A 23,701-nucleotide genomic window follows, 5' to 3' on the forward strand; every position below is an offset into this window, starting at 1 on the left:
TTGGAAGAGACCTCGTGGGCAATCCAGTCCAACCCCCTGCCAAGAGGCAGGACAATCCCGACACACAGCCTGGACTTAAAAGCTTCCAAAGATGGAGCCTCTACCACACTCTGGGATAGTTAAAATGGTTTTCCTAAGTCACAGCTAACCTATTTTCTGAATAGAAAAATAAACAAGTGAATACTGTTAGTTAAAAGTAAGACAATGTTTTCATTCTATCCCATTTTTAAACCTGTCTCAACCATTCATGTGTTACTATACTATTCACCACAATACATCTTTTTAAAGTCTTAGCTGGAAATAAAGATGTGATCTGATTTAATAATAATTCTAGTTCAAAAGTAAAATTGAACAAAAATATTATTATAACTTCAACCTCGTAATATTCTTAGAAATGAGAGTAAAACAAAAAGAAAAACTGCCTGGAGCTCATAGTAAAAGAGCAAGAGATAACTTTATGAAAGAGTTCCCATCCTTAAAAGCACATTACAAATAACAGAAAGGGGGGAAAACACAGTTCCATGATTTGCACTGTGGGAATGAATATTAATGCCTGTGTCAAAATAGACACAGATTTAATCTTTATGTTAAATTTATTCCTGGGAACCAACAGACTCTACTCCTTGAAAAATGAGTATTTGTTTTATTGGGATGGGGGTGGGGGGGGGGGTAATACACAAAACCATAAAAACATCCATGCTCTCAGTAAGGTATAATCATATAAAATGGAATTTATGATACAGGCAAAAAATTGACAGTTCTGTGTTGAGTTGTTACTGGGGTTAGCATTGACTTTGCCATTCATTTCCACTGGCGCAAGCCAGACCCTTGACAACTTAATAATTCAAATAATTTTAAAGGCCAAATGAAAAGAAGAAAATGACATGACAACTGATTGCCTAATTGTTGAGAAAGACACGGAGTATGAAGTGATTCACATTTGCCAAATAAAATCTATAAATATTTCAAGTAGCAGTAGGAACTCAGAACAACCTCATTAGCACAGAAGTGTTACTATTTATATGAAGCAACTGAGTGAGATCAAATAGCTCCATTTATTATTTTCATCAGTTCTAGGAGCAAACTGCATCTGAACCATTATTTTTGGGAAGGATGACTTACTGGATGATGATCTATAAACCAAAGTTAAATATAAATAAGATTACAGGTCTCAGCTCTCATGGCTAGGGATAAACCAAGTTATATACCAGCACTATCTGTTTTGCTTGCGGTTTGCAAAACAAACAAATACGCCATGGTTATTTTATAGAAAGAAATAATCAAGTGTCAAATAGAAGAGTTTACAATAACTGAACTGCTTCAAGAGCTGGGAAAGAAAACAATGTGTGCAATTCTCATCACAATGACAGAACATTTATTTTCAAAAATCAAGCTTTGGCAAATCATGAAAAAGAATTACCAATGATCATTTATATACCACTATAACTCCTTTCTGTTCATTGGATTCATTTTAATTCTGGACAAAGTTTTTTAAAATAGGAAAGGCTATATTGAGATAACAAAAGATAGTGACAATGTTTCCTTGAACAATCTCAAAACAGAATTAGAAAACCTTTGCCAATGTCATATATATAACATATAGACCCCCACCATCTCCTATAACAGCAGTAATAGTTGTTGAGATAGAACTTTTATAGTCATTTTTTTCCACTTTGGATTTTGTATCTGTCCAGGGTACATTTACACAGAGCCACTGTAGTATTCTTTTTTCAAAACAATTTTCACTTTGATAGGTTCTCTGCTTGGATCAACATTTCCTTTTCGTGCGCTTCAATTTCCTTAAGCAACTCTTCCTTTTCCTTGAAGTAATCCCGAAACCATTCAATGTGTTCCACCTTTTCTCTAACACTTAGGTATGGATTTTTGGAAAGTCCACAAGTCACAAGCTCCATAAAGTGGCGGATTGGTCCTTCCCTGGGGAAGTCTTCCAAATATTTATCCATAAATATATGCTCATGAAATTCAGCATTGTCTTCAAGCCCTAAAGAAGTCAACCACAGTAGATGTTAAAACATCAAACTGCTTCAAAACCATCAGTAGACATTTATCCTCTGAGAATTAATATACAAGAAAGCTAATGACGATACCACAATTAATGGAGAGCCCTTGTTTTATCGTTGATCCAATTAACTTTGCTCACTGGTTTCTGATAATATAAGTTTTGTTATGCTGCATCAACTCGTGACATATTGACTGTGAATCAGTCTGTGGGCTGATTAAATTTATTGCCTGATGGTTCATTTCTCAGCATTGGAACAGTGTTCCTCTGGAAGCACTTTGTTTTGAGCTGATATTGGGTAATAAGGACAGTCTATCTGTGATGCCAGATGCACATAAGGAAGCTTACTGCTACAGTCAACAAGTGACTAAGAGGTATGACTGTGCCAGCTTGTTCCCACCCTCCTGCTATTGTTCTGCCTCTTGGACTTGAACCTTGCCTACCTGGAAAAACCAATGCTTTCAGAATGAGAGAAAGCAATATTTGGTGATCAGGCCTGGATCCAGGTCAAGCAGACAACCCCAGTTCCCTGCCCGGCGCACCACAGCAGCTAACTGCTACTGCCTTAGCCACCAGAGGAAGAAGAAGCTGGACTTCAATTTAAATATGTGATCTGCTAAACTAAGTGCATTGTTGCCTACACAATACAGAAAACATCAAACGCCTGAGTTTATATTCCATCTCCTCCTTCCCAATCCCATTTCTTTCTGTCTTGTGTTGAGGCTGTAACCCTAAAGAGGAGTCCTGTCACATTTCTGCGATCTGCAAGTCTTCCTGAAAGCCTTTTGGAGTCAATAAGAAAGACAAATGTGTTCTATAAACAAAGAACGTTTTCTGGTTTTCTTTTCCACCCACGCTCTGCCTTTTGCCCTTAGTTATTCCCCGAGGACCAAATGGAGACATTACTTTGTCCAGAGAGCCTTTTTGGTGGCTCGCAAGTTGCCAAAAGCCTTCGCATGGGAGGATCTGTTGGCTTCTCCTTGCTGTCTTCCTGCCAGTAGGCAAGGACCTTTTTATTTAGGCAAGTCGTTGGGGGTTTTTTTCAACTAAATGCAGCAGATGGAGTTTTTAATGAAGGGCGTTGCGTCTGTTATTTTTTATGCCCTAAATGTGTTTTTAAAACTCAAATAAAATCATGGTTTGATTCTTTTAACTTTTGTATTAATATCCATTCTGTTTATTAATGCTTAGACCAAAGGCTATACTCATTCACAGATAAAACAATATATAAAAGGCAACAATATAAAACAACATAAACACCAACAATATTAAACCGTATAAAAGGACAATCGTATAAAACATTATAAAAGTACTACATAAATGAACTGACATAAAGATCTTGCCTGTTAAAATTCAATACCATTAAAATACAACATAACAAGGATAAAATTATTTAGCTTAAAGCGTCCCCGTAACAGTTAACTGAGATATCAGCAATAATTTTTGTATTAATATCCTTTTGCTATACTTTAAGTTGTTGTAAACCACTTTATCTCAACCAACCAACCAACCAACCAACCAATCAATCCTTTTACAGCCATGTATATATTAAAATTGCTATTGCATTCAAGTAAATGTGCAAACCAGGAGATTTAAGACCAGTCTGCATTTTTTAAATCTGTCACCAAAACTCAAGATTTCATGTTGCTTGAGCAACAGGCCTTTAATTCAGTCATTTAGTGGAACTTAACTGGATACAACTCAGGCTAATGCTGGTGTAGATTGAGTTTTGATTATTTAAAAAACAGATGAATAGTCAACAATACTTGAAAGCAGCCAAAATCCAAGTCTCATAACCAATTAAGTGAACTCTGAAACTGACATTGTTGTATTACAGGCTGTAGGAAGTAAAACTGAATGGAGACTTCGACATGTCTCTTACCGGCTTCGTTGTTAATTGGGAACTCCCAAAGTTTCCCCTCTTTTGTCCACTGTATCATCTCCTCAAAAGCATTCAGAGGGGGTTGCTGAGTAATTGCTTCGATTTCTTTGGCAAGTTCCAGATCCCAAAGTGTTGGTGTCGACACTATGAACAAATAGGAAGGTTTGTATATATACATACATCCAACTCGCAAGGCATCAGATTGCCAAGTTTTACAAAAACAGACTTGAATGTATTTTGGTTACTTCAACAGAAACCTATTCATCAGAATCATCAAAACAAACTTATCCTAAGCACAATGTATTGAAACACATGCAGTTCTTTTTGCCACATCAGTGTGTCTTTTCATGGTGCCTTTCAACAGTCCCAGGAAGAAATTGTAACAGCACATCAAAGATATAGCATCAGTGAGAGGGAATGTGCTGATGTCATGTTTGCTTAATATGATCATATTTAACGAAGATCATAGCCTAGTAAACTGAACCATTAGCACTCTATACTTGATTCCACATTGAATAGGAATTTTCATTCAGGTTCATTTCACCTGCACTAGGTCTAATGATCAAGTTATCTAGAAAACTGAATCCAAATCTTAGGTTTGGCTGAATGACTACTTTTGCCATTGCCATCTAGTATGGCTAGCAATTTATTCTGGGTGTTGTTTTCCAACTACATCTGGGATTCCAAGTGTGAAAAACACAACTCTGGAATTGCAAATGATATTACTATGTGACTTCAGAATTTTATAAAATTACATCAGAATACACAACCTTATCCTTGTGAAGAAGATAGGCAGTATGGACAATTTTGTTCTAAGAATATGATTTTTGTGAACTCCTTAAGCAAACACCACACTCATGCCTGACATAATTTAACCACAGAGATTCAGTTCCTCTCCGACTTTCACCATCCTTTGCTTTAGGACTTTGGATTGCAGACTTTCCCCGTCTTATTTGGAGAGGCCAGAAATTGAATGCAGGATTTTTTCCACACAAAGCCTGTGCTCTCCTACTGAGATACAGCTCCTGTCCTCTGACCTTAGGATCAAATATCCGCATTGGTCTTAGCAACTCGCCTCAAATCAAATGGAAGATAGCAACTTGCACACATAGGGACCACCAGGACTGTAGTTGGGGGGGTGGGGTTAGGGGTTCAATCCACCCATAAGTAGATAACAAGTAGAAAGAGGAGGTAGAAAAGTAGTGACAAGGGAAGAATGGAGTATCTGGAGTAAATCTGGGCTGCCCTTCTGAATACAGACACAAAGCAACTAACAACTTAAAAAGCGATGCAGTAAAACATATAAAAAGTAAATCATAAAATGGAATTGAAGGAATAGTTATATGGAAATATGTTTTAGTATGTGTGTCTTATGGAGTGTTTTTAAATGATTATGTGTTTTGATTATGTGCTTTAGCAATGTCGTAACTCCTTGAGCCATGAGAGAGGTGGGTAAGAAATAAAATAATAATAATAATTAAAAAGCCCAACAGATATGTGCAATGACTAATTAACCTTACCTCTCTTTTTATTATACAACACTATTAATGTAAGTCTATGCACATTTATTCAGAAATAAACCTTAGTGTATAAAATCCTAGTTTTCATGCCATCTTCAAACATATATCTAAAAGCCAGGCTTCTAAAAATTTCCACTCAAACTTTAGGGCATATCAAATTATTGTGTAGTGGTTGTACCAGATTCCAGGACCCAGATATGCCCCAACAAACTGACTTTTCTAGTTACATGGACACAGCACACAAATGACCTTCAAACTCTTAACCAATGGATTTACTGCAGAATTATGGATTGGTTGCATTTTATGAAATTATATTCTTGTCTTATTTCTCACTTTTGGGTCTCCACTAACCTTTTTCCAGTGCTGCTTCTGTTTCAGAAGCAGGAGGGAAGATGTTAAATCTTTTTCCAGAATATATCCCTCTTCTAGGCAGAAAAGAAAGAAGAAATATTTTAACCATTTAAAACCCATTAATTCTCAATGTATTAATCAGATAGTACAGCACATATCAGTGTATGAAATCCTGTCAAGCTCAACTGGAAATCTTATTGTGACTGATGCATTTACATCAGGCTTTCCCCTATGCTTTCAAATGCATCTTCCAAGTCGTAAGAAAATGTTTTCTTAAGGAAAGAGAGCAAGACAGACTATTATAAACTAAAGTGTTTACCAATTAAATGCATACACTCCAATTTGCTTCTGCTGTAGTGCCTCCACACTTTAGGGGTGCAGTGTCCACATGAAAGTGCAAAAATCACAAATATAGATAAAAAACCCAGATATGCTATGTTTTACCTGAGTGAACACTTCTCTAGGCAATGCTAGGTCCTCTAGGGCAATTCTATAACCAACAGAAGTTGCCCACAGAACCACATTGGAGGACTCGATGATGCTTAGAGAAATGTTTATTGTTGTTGTTCACGTGCTGAGCAGCAGCAGAGGCAATGACAAATACAGCAATGAAGAATTATCAAAATTGTGAATGTAAAACTGGCAAAAGGGGGAAGCCAAATGTACTTCTATTCCAAATAGGTTTCTATGGTAGATCTGTGCAACACTATGTACACTACTAATGGTGGTACATTCCAGTGTTTTTTGAGTTCTTTATACCCTGGATTCTTATGCTGCATCAGCTCTGGTCTAACCAACACCCTGCCTACAGGTATATGTCCCATTTTTTTGCTATTCCTTTCCTCTTGAATATACATTCTGAGGAATATGCACGTTGGACCCAAAATTTTGCATACTGGATTTTGAAAAGCAGCTCATCATAACAATATGGAATTATGTTCTTTTTTAGACATAATTTGTTTACCTGATGTTTATTTTTCTGAAATTGCTTTTTTTTAAAATGGTTTTTTAAAAAGCTTTTTTCCTGAAAACATGACAAGGCTAATATCTTGTTCCACTTCTCAACCCAGGCAGAGTGCCTAAAGTGAGAATGGCGCTCAGAATGCATAATGTAGGAATCCCAAGCAACCAAGACTTTCCTAAGCATCTTGCACCACATGTGTGAAATGATAAATGACGATCACCTTTTATTATAGGAATTATGCAGGAACATGCAGATGAAGATCAAAAGAAGTACCTTTTGAATTTACTGTAATCGCGAAGAACACTTCTATCAACTGTATAACCTCGCCCGTCGTCATCAAACTGAATTTGATTGGAAGCCCTAAAAGCATCCCGTTGTGATGGATTTTTCCCAATCTTCATATTTGTAACAATGTTGCTAAAATTAAGAATATCTGTTACAATGCATATTCAGTACAGAGCAGGAATACTCTTCCTTCACAGTATTCATCAACCCCATAGATCAGTAGTTCCCAACCTTTTTTGACCAGAGACTACTTTGACCAGGGACCACTCTCCAACATTAATACCAAAAAGGTTACAATCAGTTTTTGGTCAACTTTAGATTGGGTTTGTTGTCATGGAGCCAATTCCCAGAGCTGAGTCTGCAAGCTCTGGAATTGGAGCCATAAAATCAAGCACTCCCCGATAGCTCATGCAGACACCTGGCCGCGGAGCATGGGAACTTTTGGAGTGAGAATCAAAACAGCTTAAATGAATAGTTGGTGTTGTAGGGGTAGAAATGTGATATGTGGGGTGGAGTTTGGTGATGATATTTACGTGTGATGTGACGTTGTAGCAAAGGTAATAAAAATGATTGTATGTAAACATTATGTCATTCTCGACTTTTCCAAGTCGTGTGTTCTTCAATAAAGATTGGTTTTGATAACAGCTTCTTTTGATCTGTGTTCATGCTGGTCGTTTGAAGTGAGCGTGACAGTTTGTTATTTGGGATGCTGCTTCAGAAAACTGCATTGGATAGACCACATCAGCTCTCGTTTCCGATACAGAACATATGCCATGCAGTAGTAGCTATCTGCTTGCCCATAGAAAACCATATTAAATAATAGAGATGATGTGTTCTATCCAATGCAATTTTCTGAAGCAGCACCCCAAATAAACCCAGGAACAGGCATCAAAATGAAGAAACCAAGGTGCCCCTGCTTCCAGGCGCCACACGGAACAGCTCTGCTCAGGGGAAGGGAGGAGGAGGGAAAGCAACAGTCAGGAAGCTTGTTGTCGTGCCTTTTGTGGGTAGTCAGTCTCTCTCCTCCCGACATCCCCTTGCCTTGGCACTATAAGAGGGTTTCGCAGGACCAATCACTCTCGTTGCAATGGTGTAGTAACAGTGAGGCCGCGGACCATAGTCAAGTTCTTGGGGACCACAGGTTGGGAACCACTGCCATAGATGAAGATGACGTCCACCACCTGAGCTATGTTACATTTGTATGTATGCACCCGGGTTTCCCTTTCTCTTCCCCTCTCCACATTTATCCTATTTATTTTGGGGTGGTAACTTTTTGACTATAAGCTGTAAAGCAGGGCTCTCTGTTTTCTACAGATCTTCAAAGTGCTCCTAGAACCTCTCTAGCTAAAGAGTGGTATAAGGGATATTTTCAAAAGAAATAAATCATACTGTTCGTAGTATTCTTCGTATATAACAAACTCACTATCCAGCAGAGTCCTGTAGTAAAGGTGTTTATTCAAGCACCAAGAAGGTTACTACTCATGTTTTGGCTCCCAAGACCCTCTATTCCATACCATCAGTAGTTTAAATACATTGCAGGTGTACCAACTGGAAAGTGTGGCTTAAAGGCACAGTATGCCACATCTCCCCTTCATACACAATAGGCACAGTATATCACTGTTGATAATTTAGGGTTGCTTAGAAAAAAATAAATCATAAATAATTGATCACTTAAATAGTCATATTAATACATAACATTAAAAAAACCCTAGATGGCTGCAATGGAATTCAGTCCACCACTCCCTGAAAGGCACGCCAGGACAAAAGACATTTTCCACACATTTTTCTCAAAGTCAGTGGGAACAAATGTTAACACTCCGTGCTTCCTTGAGTTTTGGGGCCCTAACAGAGAAAGCCCTGGTCTGTTTAACTTGCAAACGTCAGATTTGAAAGATGAGGTAAAGAGTGAGCATTCATATGATGAAAAGCGTCTTCATGATGTGCCAGGGAGGGCTTCATAGGCCAGCATGAGGTCCCTGAATTGAGACAGGATCCAAAGGACAACACAGCTGCATCAACACAGTGTTGATGCATAAGTCTCCTGATCTCAAATGTACTCAAGAGTAACTCTGTGCCAGGCAAAGTGACCAAGCTTTTTGCAAAAGAAACAACATGGAGGGCACAATCAGAACTGAGAAGTTACTCTTTGGACTACAGCTCCCAGAATCCTGTATCATTCGTGCTTGTGTTGTTTCAACTCACCAAGCTCTACCTACTTGACCAAATTCTCCATATATTGACTCAGGACAAGTCTGCTGCCCTTAGATTTTTAAAATATCTCAAAATAGAAGTAATCATCCGATGTGGATATCTTATGCAAAAACTCTGGAATAGTTTCTTTTTTTATAGTTATGACTAGCTTGGGTATTGGCATTGCCCAGGTTATTTGAAAAAAATCATTTTTTAAATTGTACAAAATGCATAAGGTTGTGGGTGAACTACAACTCACATCATGCCAGCTTAATCCTGAAAAACTCCACCAGTACTTAGAGTTTGTTATGTTGGGCAAGTCTGCTCTAGATGCGTCATCGGTGGGGTTCAGTGTGCTCTCTGGCTGTAAGGTAAACTACAACTCCCAATATGGTGAATCAGTCCCCTCAAACCCCTGAGTTAGTCATGGGGATTCTGTGTGCCAAGTGTGGACCAGAGGTCCATCAATGGTGGAGGTCACAGTTTCTCTGCTTGTGGGTGAACTCCAATTCCCAGCAAGGAAAATCAGTTTCCCCCAAACCTCTCCAGTAATCAAATTTAGACATATCAGGTATGTGTGCCAAGTTTGGGTTCACAATGTTCTCTGGATGAAGGTGATCTACAACTCCCCCAAATCAAGGTGAATTTTCCCCAAAGACCTCCAGTATATTTTGCTGGTCATGGGGCCTCAGAATGGCAAGTTTGGTCTAATTCCATCTTTGGTGAAGTTCACGGTGCTCATTGGTGAACTATAAATACCAGTACCTACAACTCCAAAATTCCTCCCAAAACCCACCAGTATTCAAATTTGGACACATCGGGTATGCATGCCAAGTTTGGTCCAGATCCATCATTGTTTGGATTTATAGTGCGCTCTGGATGTAGGTGAACTACAATTCCTATAAATCCCTCCAAAGACCTCCACTATTTTTCTTGGTCATGGGGATTCTGTGTGCCAAGTTAGTTCTAGGTCTATCATTGGTGGAGTTCAGAGTGAACTATACACCCCAGTACCTACAACTCCTGTAAAAATGGTGAATTCTCCCCAAACCTCTCTCTCTAGTATGTTCAGTTGCTTAGATCTATTCCTCTGTTTGCTGTGTGCCATAGAAAAGAATAGGAAAAGGTTGAGAGGCGGAGTTATGCAAATTCCACACCAATGAAGAGAGAAAGGAACACTGGGAGGTGTCTCTGGTGGAGGAAACACATAAAATCAAGGATGAAATTGTCCCTGTATGAAAGCCTTCACTTGGGTGGTGGGCAGTATTGTGTTTGTGGAGGACATTGGCAGGGCTCTTGGACATGTTCATGGTACTCGCTGTAACCTGCAATGTCACTGGAGGGAGGGCCATTGGTGTCTCCTCATAGGTGGGGGTTATAGCTGTTTGTGGAGGTGGGAGCCTGTCTGTGAAAGTGGGCATCCCAGCCACACACATACAGATTTTCACTTTTATTATGTGTATAGATATGCAATTTGCAGTAACAGTGAACTTATGGAACCCCACGTATCAAACTGGGGAGAAATAAAAGCTAGTTGGTACTCTGCAGGTTTTCCTGACTTCAACAAGGGCAGAAAATGTTTGGTCTTTCCCTGATGTTTGGACTACATTCCACACAACCCTATACCAGTGCCTATGCTGGCTTTAGCTGGAGGATGTTTACTCAAAAGATCTGGAGGGTCTAAAGTTCCCTAAATTTGGACCAAAACAAGCCAAAAGCTAACTTGCGACCTCTTACTCCACTTTCACCAAGATGAATCAAGGCTGGTAGCACAGTAAGTCCCCAGCACCCAGTCAACACATTCCCAAGGGTCATAAAACAAAAGCTGCAAGCCTGACATCCAGATAATGCCTCAGGCTTGAACTCCTTGTGAACTGTGGCTTGCAAGACCTGCAAATCACTTTACCTTCCATTGCAGCATCATTAATAGGCACTGCGTCACACAAACATTTCCACTCAATGGTACTCTGCTGGTAACACTATCCCCTTCCTAGCCTTGAGAATGGGTTGTATGGCATGACTTGTGGCTGCAGACTGAATGGCATCTCTAGGTATAGCTCTGAACCACACAATCCACAGACACATTCAAGGCAGGAAAGCCTTCTAGTCACCACAGGGAGTAGGAAGGACAAACTATAGTTTTCAACTGTCTATTCACTACTCATTTTAAAGCTGAAACAAGGATCGTAAAGCTCCTTCTGTTATCAATTATAATTAACAATCACAGATGTTTAGGTATTTGAAAGGCTGTCAAAAAGAAGAGTTTTCTGCTGCCCTGGAGACTAGGATTTGGAGCAATGGGTTCAAATTAAGGTAAAGGAGATTCCACCTTAAAATTAAGAAGAACTTCCTGATTGTAAGGACTGTTCAATAGTGGAACTCTCTGCCTCGGAGTGGTGGAAGCTCCTTCTTTGGAGGCTTTCAAACAGAATCTGCATGGCCATCTATCAGGGGTGCTTTGATTTTGCTTTTCCTGCATTTGAACTGGATGGCTCATGTGGTCTCTTCCAACTCTAGGATTCTATAAAAGGGTATTTAACACCATTTGTCTTTTAAACACCCTGTATACAACAGATCTGATACATTGGATCTTGCCTCCGAGAAGCTGTGTAGAAAATTGAGCTGTGCTATATATGTGCTTCCTGAGAAATTATCAAAATTGGCAAGACCCTTCTTATTCTTCCCTTGGTCTTGATCAGTGCCTTTAGCCTAGTCACTGCTTGAATGTGGTCATTTGGATCCTTTCCAAACTGGTCTGGAAAAATGTTCAAGTTCCTAAGGCCATTTCCACACAGCTGTATAAAATCCCACATTATCTGCTTTGAACCGGGTTATACGGCTGTATGCCACAGATAACCCAGTTCAAAGCAGATATTGTGGGATTGTCTGCCTTGATATTCTGGGTTATATGGATGTGGAAGGGCCCTAAGTTAAAGTCTTTAACAGGCAAGGATGAATTTTGGCTCTTAACACATAACCAGTGGCAATAGTGGAAGGGTTGAAAAGAACAAGAAATCCTAGAATAGCAATTTAGAACACAGGGAAGAATATGAGACATATCCTGGATCCAAATAAACAGCACAGTACCAGTGATTGTAAACACTAGGTCTGGCCATTCTCTTTGCCCCCTTCTATGCTGCTATATAAAATCCAGATTTTCTGCTTTGAACTGGATTATATGGCAGTATAGACTCGTATAATCTAATTCAAAGCAGATAATTTGGATTATCTGTTTTGATAATCTTGATTATATGGCAGTGTAGAAGGGGCCTTAGTCCCACCAGTGAAGTCAATACAATGTGTAGGGACATAGGAGAGAGCCTTCCCAGCTATGGCACCCTGACTGTGGAATGCTCTCCCTCTGGAAGCCTGACTGGCTTCCAGTCATTCCATGTCATTTAAATGCTAATTTAAAACTTAGTTGGCATCAAGGCCTATTGATCTCATTCATACAACCCACAGACTGTTTTATATGTATATAATTATACAACATTTAAGTTTTAGGTTTCTGTTTTTATCACATTATATTGTTTATAATGTTTTGGCTTGTTACAATGTGTAACCTGTTTAACGTGTTTTAACGCTATTTGTAAGACGCCCTGATGTAGGGTGGGATATAAATATTGTATTCAATAAATAAATATGAGTGATGGAAATGGGGAAATCTCCACTGCTTCCTCTAAAGTTTAATATATTTAACTATAAACAGAAGCATCTTCGAAAACGTGCAGAAAAAGCGCATGTCTCACAAGTACTCAATTTACATGCATGGATGCCAAAAAAGGCCAGCAAAACAGATGGCAAAAAGCTTTTTTTTTCCAAATTGGCTAAAACGTTCAAAATCTTAGGCATTTGGTTTTTGATATGGAAATAGCCAGAATGCAAAGTGCTGCTCTACTCATCACTTGCGGTCAGTGTGACAAGCAAACCAGAAAGAAGTTGAGCTGGCAAAGATGCCACTGTTTACTTCCTTCATGATGTGGCTAGCCATGCTCCTTTCCTTGGCAGCCACACTAATAAAAGAGCAAACTCGCTTGAAAGAGCTCTTCTTTCCTTCAAGAAAAATGCCTGACTTTTGAGTACAGTCTGATCCTTGAAGCTGGAACTCAACAAGACCTGCAATAGACCCATCTTACCCAGGTTACTATTGGGCGCAGGGAAGGAAATAAAGAAGGATGTATCATTTTTTGGGCCAGTATTGATCAACTCTACATTTGAAGAGATGTTCTTTTTACATTTTGTTTGATTTGTAATGAAGCTGAAGCCTTTAATATTTTTAAAGGTTTCATAATTTCCACAGAGAGAAATACATTCCACCCCAAAATTCTGTCCTGTTGTTATTTCCATTTAGTAAATACTCCATATCAAAAACAAACTGATGGGTGAAAATTTTGTAGAGTAGTGACATCCACAGGTGATATTCTGTTACTGCAAAGGGAAGTAACTCGGCCATGATTTATTTGCAGGCAATTAAGCAATTGAGAAATACAAGAACGTCCTACTTATTTATATTTGGAAAAGATAACTGGTTTTGCAAGAGGGATATGCAACAGAGCAATCTACTTTGATTTTAAGAGGACATGGGACAACATGCCCCAGGAAAAGAGCTTGCTTGTTGAGTTATTTATTTAGTTGCTTACTTATTTCATGCCCCTCCTTTCTCCCAGCATAGGATTTAAGGTACTTGCCTTGGAAAAAATGGATACTAATACAACTACTGTTGGGCTTGGTAAGAAAGTGTTTAGAGCGAAACTGATAGAAGCTTCTGGTAAGAACATAAAGTGACAAAAACAATTAGCAGAGCACAGGGGATTTAGACATACTTTTTTATCAGTGACCTTTGAGAGGAAAGTAATTGCACTCTGATGAAAATTGTACATGACCTCATCATGTTAAGAGGCACTGCTAATATAAATTCCAGACAGGTAATGTATGGCGTAATAAATCTATTAGTCTTTAACATGCCTTGAGACATATTGTTTTTTTTAGTATTAACATAAAGTAATAACTAGGGTATAGGTCTAAATATCTTAAAGGCACCAAGCCTGTGGTTTCTAATTGTTTTGATGTTTTTTAGTGTTGTTTGTGTTTAATTCATAGAATCATAGAATCATAGAATAGTAGAGTTGGAAGAGACCACATGGGCCATCCAGTCCAACCCCCTGCTAAGAAGCAGGAAATCGCATTCAAAGCACCCCCGACAGATGGCCATCCAGCCTCTGCTTAAAAGCCTCTAAAGAAGGAGCCTCCACCACGGCCCCGGGGAGAGAGTTCCACTGTCGAACAGCTCTCACAGTGAGGAAGTTCTTCCTGATGTTCAGGTGAAATCTCTTTTCCTGTAGTTTGAAGCCATTGTTCCGTGTCCTAGTCTGCAGGGCAACAGAAAACAAGCACTGTGCCACTGGGGGCTCCTGAGGTATAAACAATTCTATTTTGATGTTTGCATTTTTGTATATTTTAAATTGTATTATAATGCTTTTATGTCAAGCTGCTTTGAGTCCCCTTTGAGGAGATAAAGCGAGGTATAAATAAGGTTTTCCCCTGACATTAAGTCTAGTCGTGTCCGACTTTGTGGGTTGGTGCTCATCTCCATTTTTAAGCTGAAGAGCAGGTGTTGTCCATAGACACCTCCGAGGTCATGTAGCCAGCATGACTGCATGGAGCGCCGTTACCTTCCTGCCGTTACCTATCTATGTACTCACATTTGCAGGTTTTCAAACTGCTAGGTTGGCAGAAGCTGGGGTCAACAGCAGGAACTTACCCTGCTCCCCGGATTCGAACCGCCAACCTTTCCATCAGCAAGTTCAGTAGCTCAGCAGTTTAACCCACTGTGCCACTGGGGGCTCCTGAGGTATAAATATAATAATAATAATAATAATAATAATAATAATAATAATAATAATAATAATAATACCAGTTTGATCTTGGAAGTTAAGTAGGGTCAATGACTAGCAGGTACTGAAGGCTGTATTTCAGAGGAAGGGGTTATCAAGATCACATTTGAGTATTCCTTGCTTAAGAAAATCCTATTAAATTAATTGACAGGTAACTTGAGTATAAGTATTATATACAGAGTTACTGGTTCCTGATAGGAAGAGATACACATTTTAATAATTGTGCGATGAGAAACTGCTAAGTACACATTGCAAATCAAAATACTTGGAGTTTTAAAAAATGTTAGTCTAACACACGTTCGGTAAAAGAGATTATTTCACACTGGTATAATACAAATGGAATGAAATTCCACAGTATAGGTGCAGTTAGTTTTAGAAAAGATGAATGCTTTATCTACCAACAAGAGTTTGAGGATATATTAATGATATTGGATCAGTAATGGCAGCTGAATATTCAATCCTCCACTTTGAGTGAAGGAAAATGTTCCCACCTACAAAACAGTGTCTGCCAAGTATGTCTAGAAAATTAGACTGCCTATCCAATGTCTTAGACCAGGCAGTGTATTGGTATTCTACTATTCTGCACATAATGGCATGGGTAAGGATCTAAATGTCCTTCAACATGAATTGGCTAGATGTGTCTTTTAAATAATCATTACTGATTTGCTGTTAATCCATCTGAATTATAGTGAACACGAAGGAGCAAGATTTGACTGGGTGGCCCTTGTAGTCTCTTCCAAGTTATGATACTATGCATTGCATTGCAGTACATCTATTTTGTGTTTTTGGTTTACATAAGCTGCTCAACAATAGCCTAACAGAAAGCTATGTCATTGAGTAGCCAGTTTGACCTGATGGGGTTCCAACAGATTTTTGAGCTGTTTATTGAGCTCAGTTTATTCAACAATATTAGCACGACTGCACTTGACAACTTCACCAATTAATTCATGCCTCAAGTTTGTCCATTACGCCAAAGCCATTACTGTGTATCACTTTCACATAAAGCTCCTGAAATTGCTGCAATTCTATTTATGTCACTTATCGTTGTCACTCTGTTTTTACACTCTAATTTGGAATTTATGAAAGCAACTGAACCCAGAAAAAAAATCAGACATGCTTGCAGTGCTACACTCATCATCTACTTCAAAGGAAAAGGCAAGAGAGGATTACCAGATGTTGTCTTCAACTGAACTCTGTCATTTTTGGATCTGATGACAGATAAAGGCTTCTCTCCCCTTCCAGACTGTGATGCAGTGTCTGCCTTCTCTCTTAGATGTTGAAGGACAAAGCCAAAGTGCATAAAAGCAGAGATCCAAGGCCCCATATAAAATCCAGATTATCTGCTCTGAACTGGAATATATGAACAGTGTAGACTCATATAATCCAGTTCAAATCAGATAATCTGGATTATCTGCTTTGATAATCTGGATTATATTACAGTGTAGAAGGGGCCTAGAAGGGCCCCAAGAGAGACCAAAAATGCACAGCATAAGTCTTTAGATTCCTTCTTAACATCAGAACTAGACAGTCCTCAAACATAATTAGTAAAGCTTTGCTGTTTTTGTTATGTGTGGTTTTTTTTGGAAGTTTGATGCAGAGGAGGTTTGCCATTGCTTTCTTCCATGGCTGAGCTCAGTTGCATCTTGGGCTTCCATGGCTGACAGCGGATTTGAACTCTAGTTTCCTTGTCCGACATTCAAGACTGCTACTTTCTACTCTATTGTCTCTTCAAACTCTTTTGCAGAGACCAAGACAGGTAAATATGTGGCCTCTTATTCTAATGAGATAAATGCAACAAACAACTACATTCAGTGAACATGTGACTTTGAGAATATAGGCTACAAAAGTCAAGTACACATTTTTTGAAAAAATAGAGCAATAATTTCTGTGATACAAGTGGCAAACATAATGAAGAGTATAGTGTAATACTACCATTTGCACCGCAATTACAAACCTTATGTCAGTGGCATCTCCATTTTTGCGTGTGTCAGTGATGTCCTTGTGCTTCTTCAGCAGTTGAACCAATTCCGAAACTGTCCTTTTTCTGTCAAAAGGCAGTGAAGATGCAACTGCGGAGGCTGCTGCTACTAGCTCTGGATTGATCTCCTTGCTGTTGGAAGGAACAGGTGCAAACTGAAGTCATTTGTCTTTTTTTAATTCCTTGCTTTTCCTCCATTTTATCAGTCATTTGAAATTAATCACAGAAAATTTGCAGTGATTGCTTTAAACAACACGGTTACCTTCTTCACACTGTGCTTAGATGAAATTGTGATTTTCAGGATTGTCAAATTTAATTTTGAAAATAATGGCACTTTATTAGCTGCTAATACTGCTATTAGGATTTTGAACCTGGTTTGTAAATCAAGTACTCTCAGGAAAGGACAGCAATGCTTGATAATGTAGAAGCAGTAGGAAAGAGGAAGACTGCATTACCATTATGATATAGTGACTTGATGGTATCTCATTTATAGGCTGGCCATAAACCAAAGATCCCTTCTACACTGCCATATAATCCAGATTATCAAAGCAAATAATCCACATTATCTGTTTTGAATTGGATTATATGAGTTTACACTTCCATATAATCCAGTTCAAAGCAGATAATCTGGATTTTACATGGCAGTATAGAAGGGGCCAAAGTTGACTTGATAACAGTTAACAACAACTTCTCTTCCAAATACATCCCTAATACCATTAATAGCAAGGGTCGTAGAATTTGTAGCCTAAAACACTGAAAGGATGCTTGACAGTTGTCAGTCATTTTTCCTACAATTTGAGAAAAAATATGGTAAGATAGGCTGGGAGAGAGAAATAATAATAATAATAATAATAATAACAACAACAACAACAACTTTATTTTTATACCCCGCCCCATCTCCCTGAAGGGACTCGGGGCGGCTTACATGGGGCCTAGCCCGATAAGACAATATCAATAGCACGACTATAAAACAATTATACCAGTAAAATATCAATAACAATAAAACAATCGTTAAAATCAGCAAAAAGCATACAAAAAACATACAATATTAAAACAGGAGACTAATTCATAAAATCCAGAACAGAATGTGCCGGTAGAAATGGACAATAAAGTAAATAAGGTGAAGTGTGAGAGCATGAAGGAGTGATTGAGAAAAGCAACATTTTCAAGTATGCTAGATATTGAGAGAACAAAGAAAGAATGGGATGGTTAAAAGAGATTTTTAAATGACATGTTCTATGAGGTTAGGAATTGGAAATATGGTTCTTTTGGGGGACTGTGGGAGTAGGAGTAGTAGTAGTTATGTTAACAATATAGATGTTTTGTTGAAAATTAAGATGTAAAGAGAAAACAGTAACCATAAGCTTTCATGAGACTATACGGTACTTAAAGTCCACTTATTTATTTCCTGCAATTTGTTTTATAAATGGCATGATTTTAATTGTTGTTTTAATAATTTATGTTTAAATAGTTTGGTTTTAATTGTAACTGTTATTTTAGTATATGTGTGTATGCCATCAAATTGCTGCCTGTTGTAAGGCCACCTTGAGTCCCCTCTGAGTTGAGATGGGTGGGATACAAATATGGTAAATAAATAAATGAACTACTATAATCCTTATGTCACTACTGGTACTAGTCTGGGAAGGAGCAACTCTGGCCATGTAAATCTGAGGAGCCAAAACAAGAGGCTGAAGTTGTAAATTAATTCAACAAAGCAACACAGATAGGATTGACTGCAACATCAAGTGTACATCTACACTGCAGAATGAATGTGGTTTAACTGCCATGTCTCAATTATATGAAATAATGGGATTGATAATTTAATGAGGCACCAGCACTCTATGTCAGAGATAGATAAAGACATTGTAAAGCTACAAGTGTTCTGAAGATATGTCACTTTTGTTGCATTACAACAAAAGCATTTGTTCAGGGAGCTGACATTTCTTGCGATGCCTAACTCAAAGCAAGCAAATACAGCATCCAATAACTGCAACTCATCTAGCAGTGGTGCATGAAAGCACACACAAGAAAATTACCTCTTTGCTTTTTCTTCTGTTGCTTTCTGGAACATGCTACTTGCACTCTCCATACTCCTTGGCAAATCTTTCACTTGGGTCTCAGTCTTCTGAGCTTTCAGCATCTGGAACTTCTTCTTTGAACTTACTTCTACTTTCATTCCACTAATGATGTTCAGCAAGTTCTTCTTTGCCGTTGCTCCTGTCTTATTCTCCTGATTTGGTAAAGTCTTTGTATCTGCATTGTTGGATGGTTCATCTTCCTTGGTACAAAAGACAGAGCTGGTGCCCAATAATTTATGTGCCTTACTAAAAACAAAACAAAACCAATAACATGGAGGTTACTGACACATACTATACACTGGTCATGCTTAAGTTTATTGTCCAGCCCATTTTCCCACTGGTTTTCAAATAGCAAACATGAAGACGGTAATAGCACTATGTACAACTGATGTGCAGCATTTCTGTATTCTTACAAAACACTCTGTAGCATCTGTCATGATTTATCTCTGGTATTTTAGTCCAGAATATTCTTGCCTCAAAATATATTGTACATGCCTTCTATCAGAGAGCTATGTCTCTACTGAACTTCACTAGACAATAGATTTCTAATAGTCTTAACTAGACATTTTAACTAGCAAATGACTAGCCAAAGAAAGCTGGTCATTTGATCAGTAGTACATAAATATCTGTATCTGAGAGTTTCTGGAATCAAGGTTTCAATGCAAAGAATTTTCAGCCAAGTATTACATCTCCCTCTCTAGTTATCTTTGAAGGTGGCACAGAGAAAATCAATTCTATTTTCAAATATATATTACGGTCCATGCAAAACTGAACTGTACCTTTTAATAGAAAAGTGTGGGATGGAAGGAGTATTGCGCTGAAAGTGTAAAAACAAGTTTGCAGTTTCTATTCCGGAGAGTCATTAGTTATGCAAAAGTACTGTATGTAAGTAATGAGTTTTAAAACATATTAACAATCAAACAAAAAATACAGTTCCTGAGATTCCAGGGTTTACAGAACATTTCTGAAAGAAAACAAGGTGACAAAAATGCGAATCGGTTTGCTTAAGTCCCCAGTGACCTTTTGGAAGCAACCTGGAAGGAAAGGTACTGAATTATATTATATACAATACGTATATACTGTAGATCAGGGGTCCCCAAACTTTTTAAGCCGAGGGCCGGTCCACAATCTTTCAGACTGTTGAGGGGCCGAATTATCATTTGAAAAAAAAATACAAACAAATTCCTGTGCACACTGCACATATCTTATTTGTAGTGCAACAACAACAACAACGAAAGAACAATACAATATTTAAAAATGAAAACAATTTTAACCAACATAAACCTATTAGGATTTCAGTTGAAAGTGTGGGCCTACTACTGGCCAATGAGATAGTCAGGTTAATTAGGATTGTTGTTGTTGTTGTTGTGTGCCTTCAAGTCATGTCAGACTTTGGCCGAGCCTAAGTCTAAAATTAATTATTTATTTACTGCATTTATTTACAACATTTATATCCCACCCTTCTCACCCCGAAGGGGACTCAGAGCAGCTGTATGTACATACAATATATTATATTATTAGCATAACACAATTTTAGCATTATATATTACTATATTGAACTATACCTCTATACTATTATATTCTACTAGCTGTGCCCGACCACGCGTTGCTGTGGCAAAGTATGGTGGTATGGGAAATAAAGTATTGAGGAATTGGTGGTAGTTAAGGTAAAGGGTCCCCTGGGCTGAGTGGGTTGCTAGGAGACCAAGTGAGCGGAGCTTAGCCTTCTAACTGGCAGCAATTGGATAAAAACAATTATTCCTCTCCCTCTAATTAGGACTTTATTTTTCTTTTCTTTTTGTTGTATCAACGTAGAGGCATGGATGAGAGGTTGTACTGTCAATTTTCAAGGTTGCGAGGTGTTTACTTTTGTTGTTTTGTCCGCTGCCGTGATACCATCACTCTTTTATATATATAGATGTAATATATAACATATAATTAATATTATTATATGGTATTACTATTAGTATTATATTGTATAACATAATATTATCAATATTATATGTAAATACAATATATTAAATTATTAAAACTGATATAAAATATTATATTATAAAACTGAGGGCGGGGGCCAGGTCAATGACCTTGGAGGGCCGCATCCGGCCCCCGGGCCTTAGTTTGGGGATCCCTGCTGTAGATGGTATTTCATATCCATGGATTCTGCATCTATGGATTCAACCATCTATGTCTTTAAATACTCCGTGTGTGTGTGTGTGTGTGTGTGTGTGAAAGGTAAAGGTTTTCCCCTGACATTAAATCTAGCCATGTCTGACTCTGGGAGTTGGTGCTCATCTCCATTTCTAAGCCCAAGACCCAACATTGTCCATAGACACTTCCAAGGTCATGAGGCCCGCATGACTGCATGGAGCACCGTTATATAATACACACATAAACAAAAAGCAAAACGGGATTTTACCATTTTATATAATTGATACCATTTCATTGTACCAATGTATTTCATGGGACTTGAGCATAAGCCGACTTTGGATCCCACAGATATCAATGTATAATATAACTTCTGTTGTAGTCTCATTTGTAACACCATGTATGTTTAATTCTATTTCAGTGTTTAAATATTTGGAATTTAAATTGTATTTAAATGCTTTTAATGTAAGCCACTTGGAGTTTCTGTTGTGGAGATAAAAATTAGAGATAAATAAACATATTATTATTAATAAGAATAATGTTATGGGCCCCCCATTTGGGTGTCAGGGCACAGTTTAAGAAGAAGTGCATTAGACAACTTCTATTCTTGAATACCTAGATCTTGGGACAATGGGTTCTAAGTTTGATCAAGCACTGTTAGATTACACATGTATTTATCGTATCAGAAGTGAAATCGAGGGTACAGTTGTAATGTATTTAAAAACACAAGCAAAATTAAAAACTTGGCATTATGCTAAATGTCCTTTAACCGGTAGCTGGCCACTTGGATTGCCTCTGGTGTTGCTATAAGAAGGTCTTCCATTGTGCATGTGGCAGGACTCAGACTACATTGCAGTAGGTGGCCTGTGGTTTGCTCTTCTCCACACTTGCATTTTGTGGACTCCACTTTGTAGTCACATTTTGTTGAGATTGGATCTGCATCTCGTGGTGCCAGAGTGCAGTCTGTTCAGCATCTTCCAAGTTGCCCAGCATTCTGTGTGACCAGGAGGGAGTTGCTCATCCAGTCTCAGCCACTGATTGAATTTCCTATAGCCTGCTATTTCTGGAATCTCACTTTCTGTGGTGTCCCTGCGAGTATCTCTGTAGATATTAGAAAACTGTTTCTTGATTTAAGGCATTAGTGTGCTGGCTGATATCCAAACAAGGGATAGGCCTGAGATGTCACTGCCTTGGTCCTTTCATTATTGGCTGCTACTTTACACATTATAAATAATAATAATAACAACAACTTTATTCTTATATCCCACCCCATCTCCCAGAAGGGACTTGAGGCAGTTTACATGGGGACTGAGTTCTCAGTTTGCTTCTGACACGATAAATACATAAATTTCAGAAAACATGATTAGAATCCCACCCTCAAATATTATTTCTGCGACACTTTGTCAACGGAATACTGACAGGATGGGGCAAGTGTCATGTGATGGGACCTGTTTGAAATAATTCTCAAACATTCTCAGAAATTGATTATATCCCAATGTGATCAGGTCCTTGTAGAAAGGCAATCATACTCGGATGCAAGGTATCTCCGATGATGAGTTCGACAAGGCCTTGAGCCTTCTCTGCCAAAGAGGGCTGCTGCTTCACTCAACTACAACTCCCAGGATTCCATAGCATTGGGCCCAGGCACTACAAGTGGCACCAAACTACATTCATTCTGCAGTGCAGATACATACCCCACCCGAGTCTCACTGCCCTTGAAAAGCAAGGCCAAGAGACAGAACTAGACTGGATGCCTGAGAGGATTCTCTCCCTCCTCTCTCTCTTCCGCACAGCTATACAAGCCAGAGTAACAAGACAGAACATCCCACAATATCTACTTTGAACTGGGTTATCTGAGTCCATGTTGCCATATATTTCAGTTCAAAGCAGAAAATGTGGGATTTTATTCAGCTGCGTGGAAGGGGCCTCTCTCTCTCTCTCGGGCTGCAAGTACCTGTCCAGCCCCAGAGCGCCTTTCCCACGAGGGCCCAGGGCCAGGAGCCCGACACCGACGCCCCTCCGCCACATCCTGCGCCTCAAGGCAACGAGCTACCCAAAGGACGGCCGATTTGTTCGCCCGACGAAACGCCCCCCTTCCCCATGAGGCACTTCCGCCGTAAGGCTCCGTCACGGGAAAGCTGTCCGGCCAGAAACCAACACCCTCGGCGCGTTGGTTCCGCTGTGGAAGGAAAGGTCTATTCCAAAGAGGTCGTACTGGCTGCGCAGTAAAATCCTCAAAAATCGTCGTTATTTGTTTGTGTGTATATAGATAGATCAGGCATGGGCAAACTTCGGCCCTCCAAGTGTTTTGGACTTTAGCTCCCATAATTCCTAACAAAATCTGGCTCCCAGTACAGTAGAGTCTCACTTATCCAACGTTCTGGATTATCCAAT

At 38.8% G+C, this 23,701-nt stretch overlaps 1 protein-coding gene across 1 annotated transcript; it reads right to left on the reverse strand.

The window, feature by feature from the left end:
- Positions 1 to 623: 623 nt before the first annotated feature.
- On the reverse strand, positions 624 to 23,427 carry mrps31 (mitochondrial ribosomal protein S31). The gene is made up of 7 exons (XM_003215293.4): positions 23,262 to 23,427; positions 19,121 to 19,408; positions 17,061 to 17,216; positions 7,011 to 7,154; positions 5,774 to 5,847; positions 3,903 to 4,046; positions 624 to 2,002 (listed from the first exon to the last, which is right to left on the reverse strand). Exons 1-7 carry the CDS (start codon positions 23,333 to 23,335, stop codon positions 1,743 to 1,745), a joined length of 1,140 nt encoding a protein of 379 aa, XP_003215341.1. The 5' UTR covers positions 23,336 to 23,427; the 3' UTR covers positions 624 to 1,742.
- Positions 23,428 to 23,701: the final 274 nt, after the last annotated feature.

This window comes from Anolis carolinensis, chromosome 1, assembly GCF_035594765.1.
Source record: "Anolis carolinensis isolate JA03-04 chromosome 1, rAnoCar3.1.pri, whole genome shotgun sequence".
Classification (NCBI taxonomy): domain Eukaryota; kingdom Metazoa; phylum Chordata; class Lepidosauria; order Squamata; family Dactyloidae; genus Anolis; species Anolis carolinensis.

What these genes read in the sequence shown, in the direction of transcription:
- mrps31 (XM_003215293.4), bottom strand. Translation starts at nt 23,335, where the DNA reads ATGTGGCGGAGGGGCGTCGGTGTCGGGCTCCTGGCCCTGGGCCCTCGT. An exon ending in GATTACAGTAAATTCAAAAG is followed by an intron (nt 5,848 to 7,010) that starts GTACTTCTTTTG and finishes TTTTCTGCCTAG; the next exon opens with AAGAGGGATATATTCTGGAA. An exon ending in CCCAATTAACAACGAAGCCG is followed by an intron (nt 2,003 to 3,902) that starts GTAAGAGACATG and finishes TGACTTCTTTAG; the next exon opens with GGCTTGAAGACAATGCTGAA.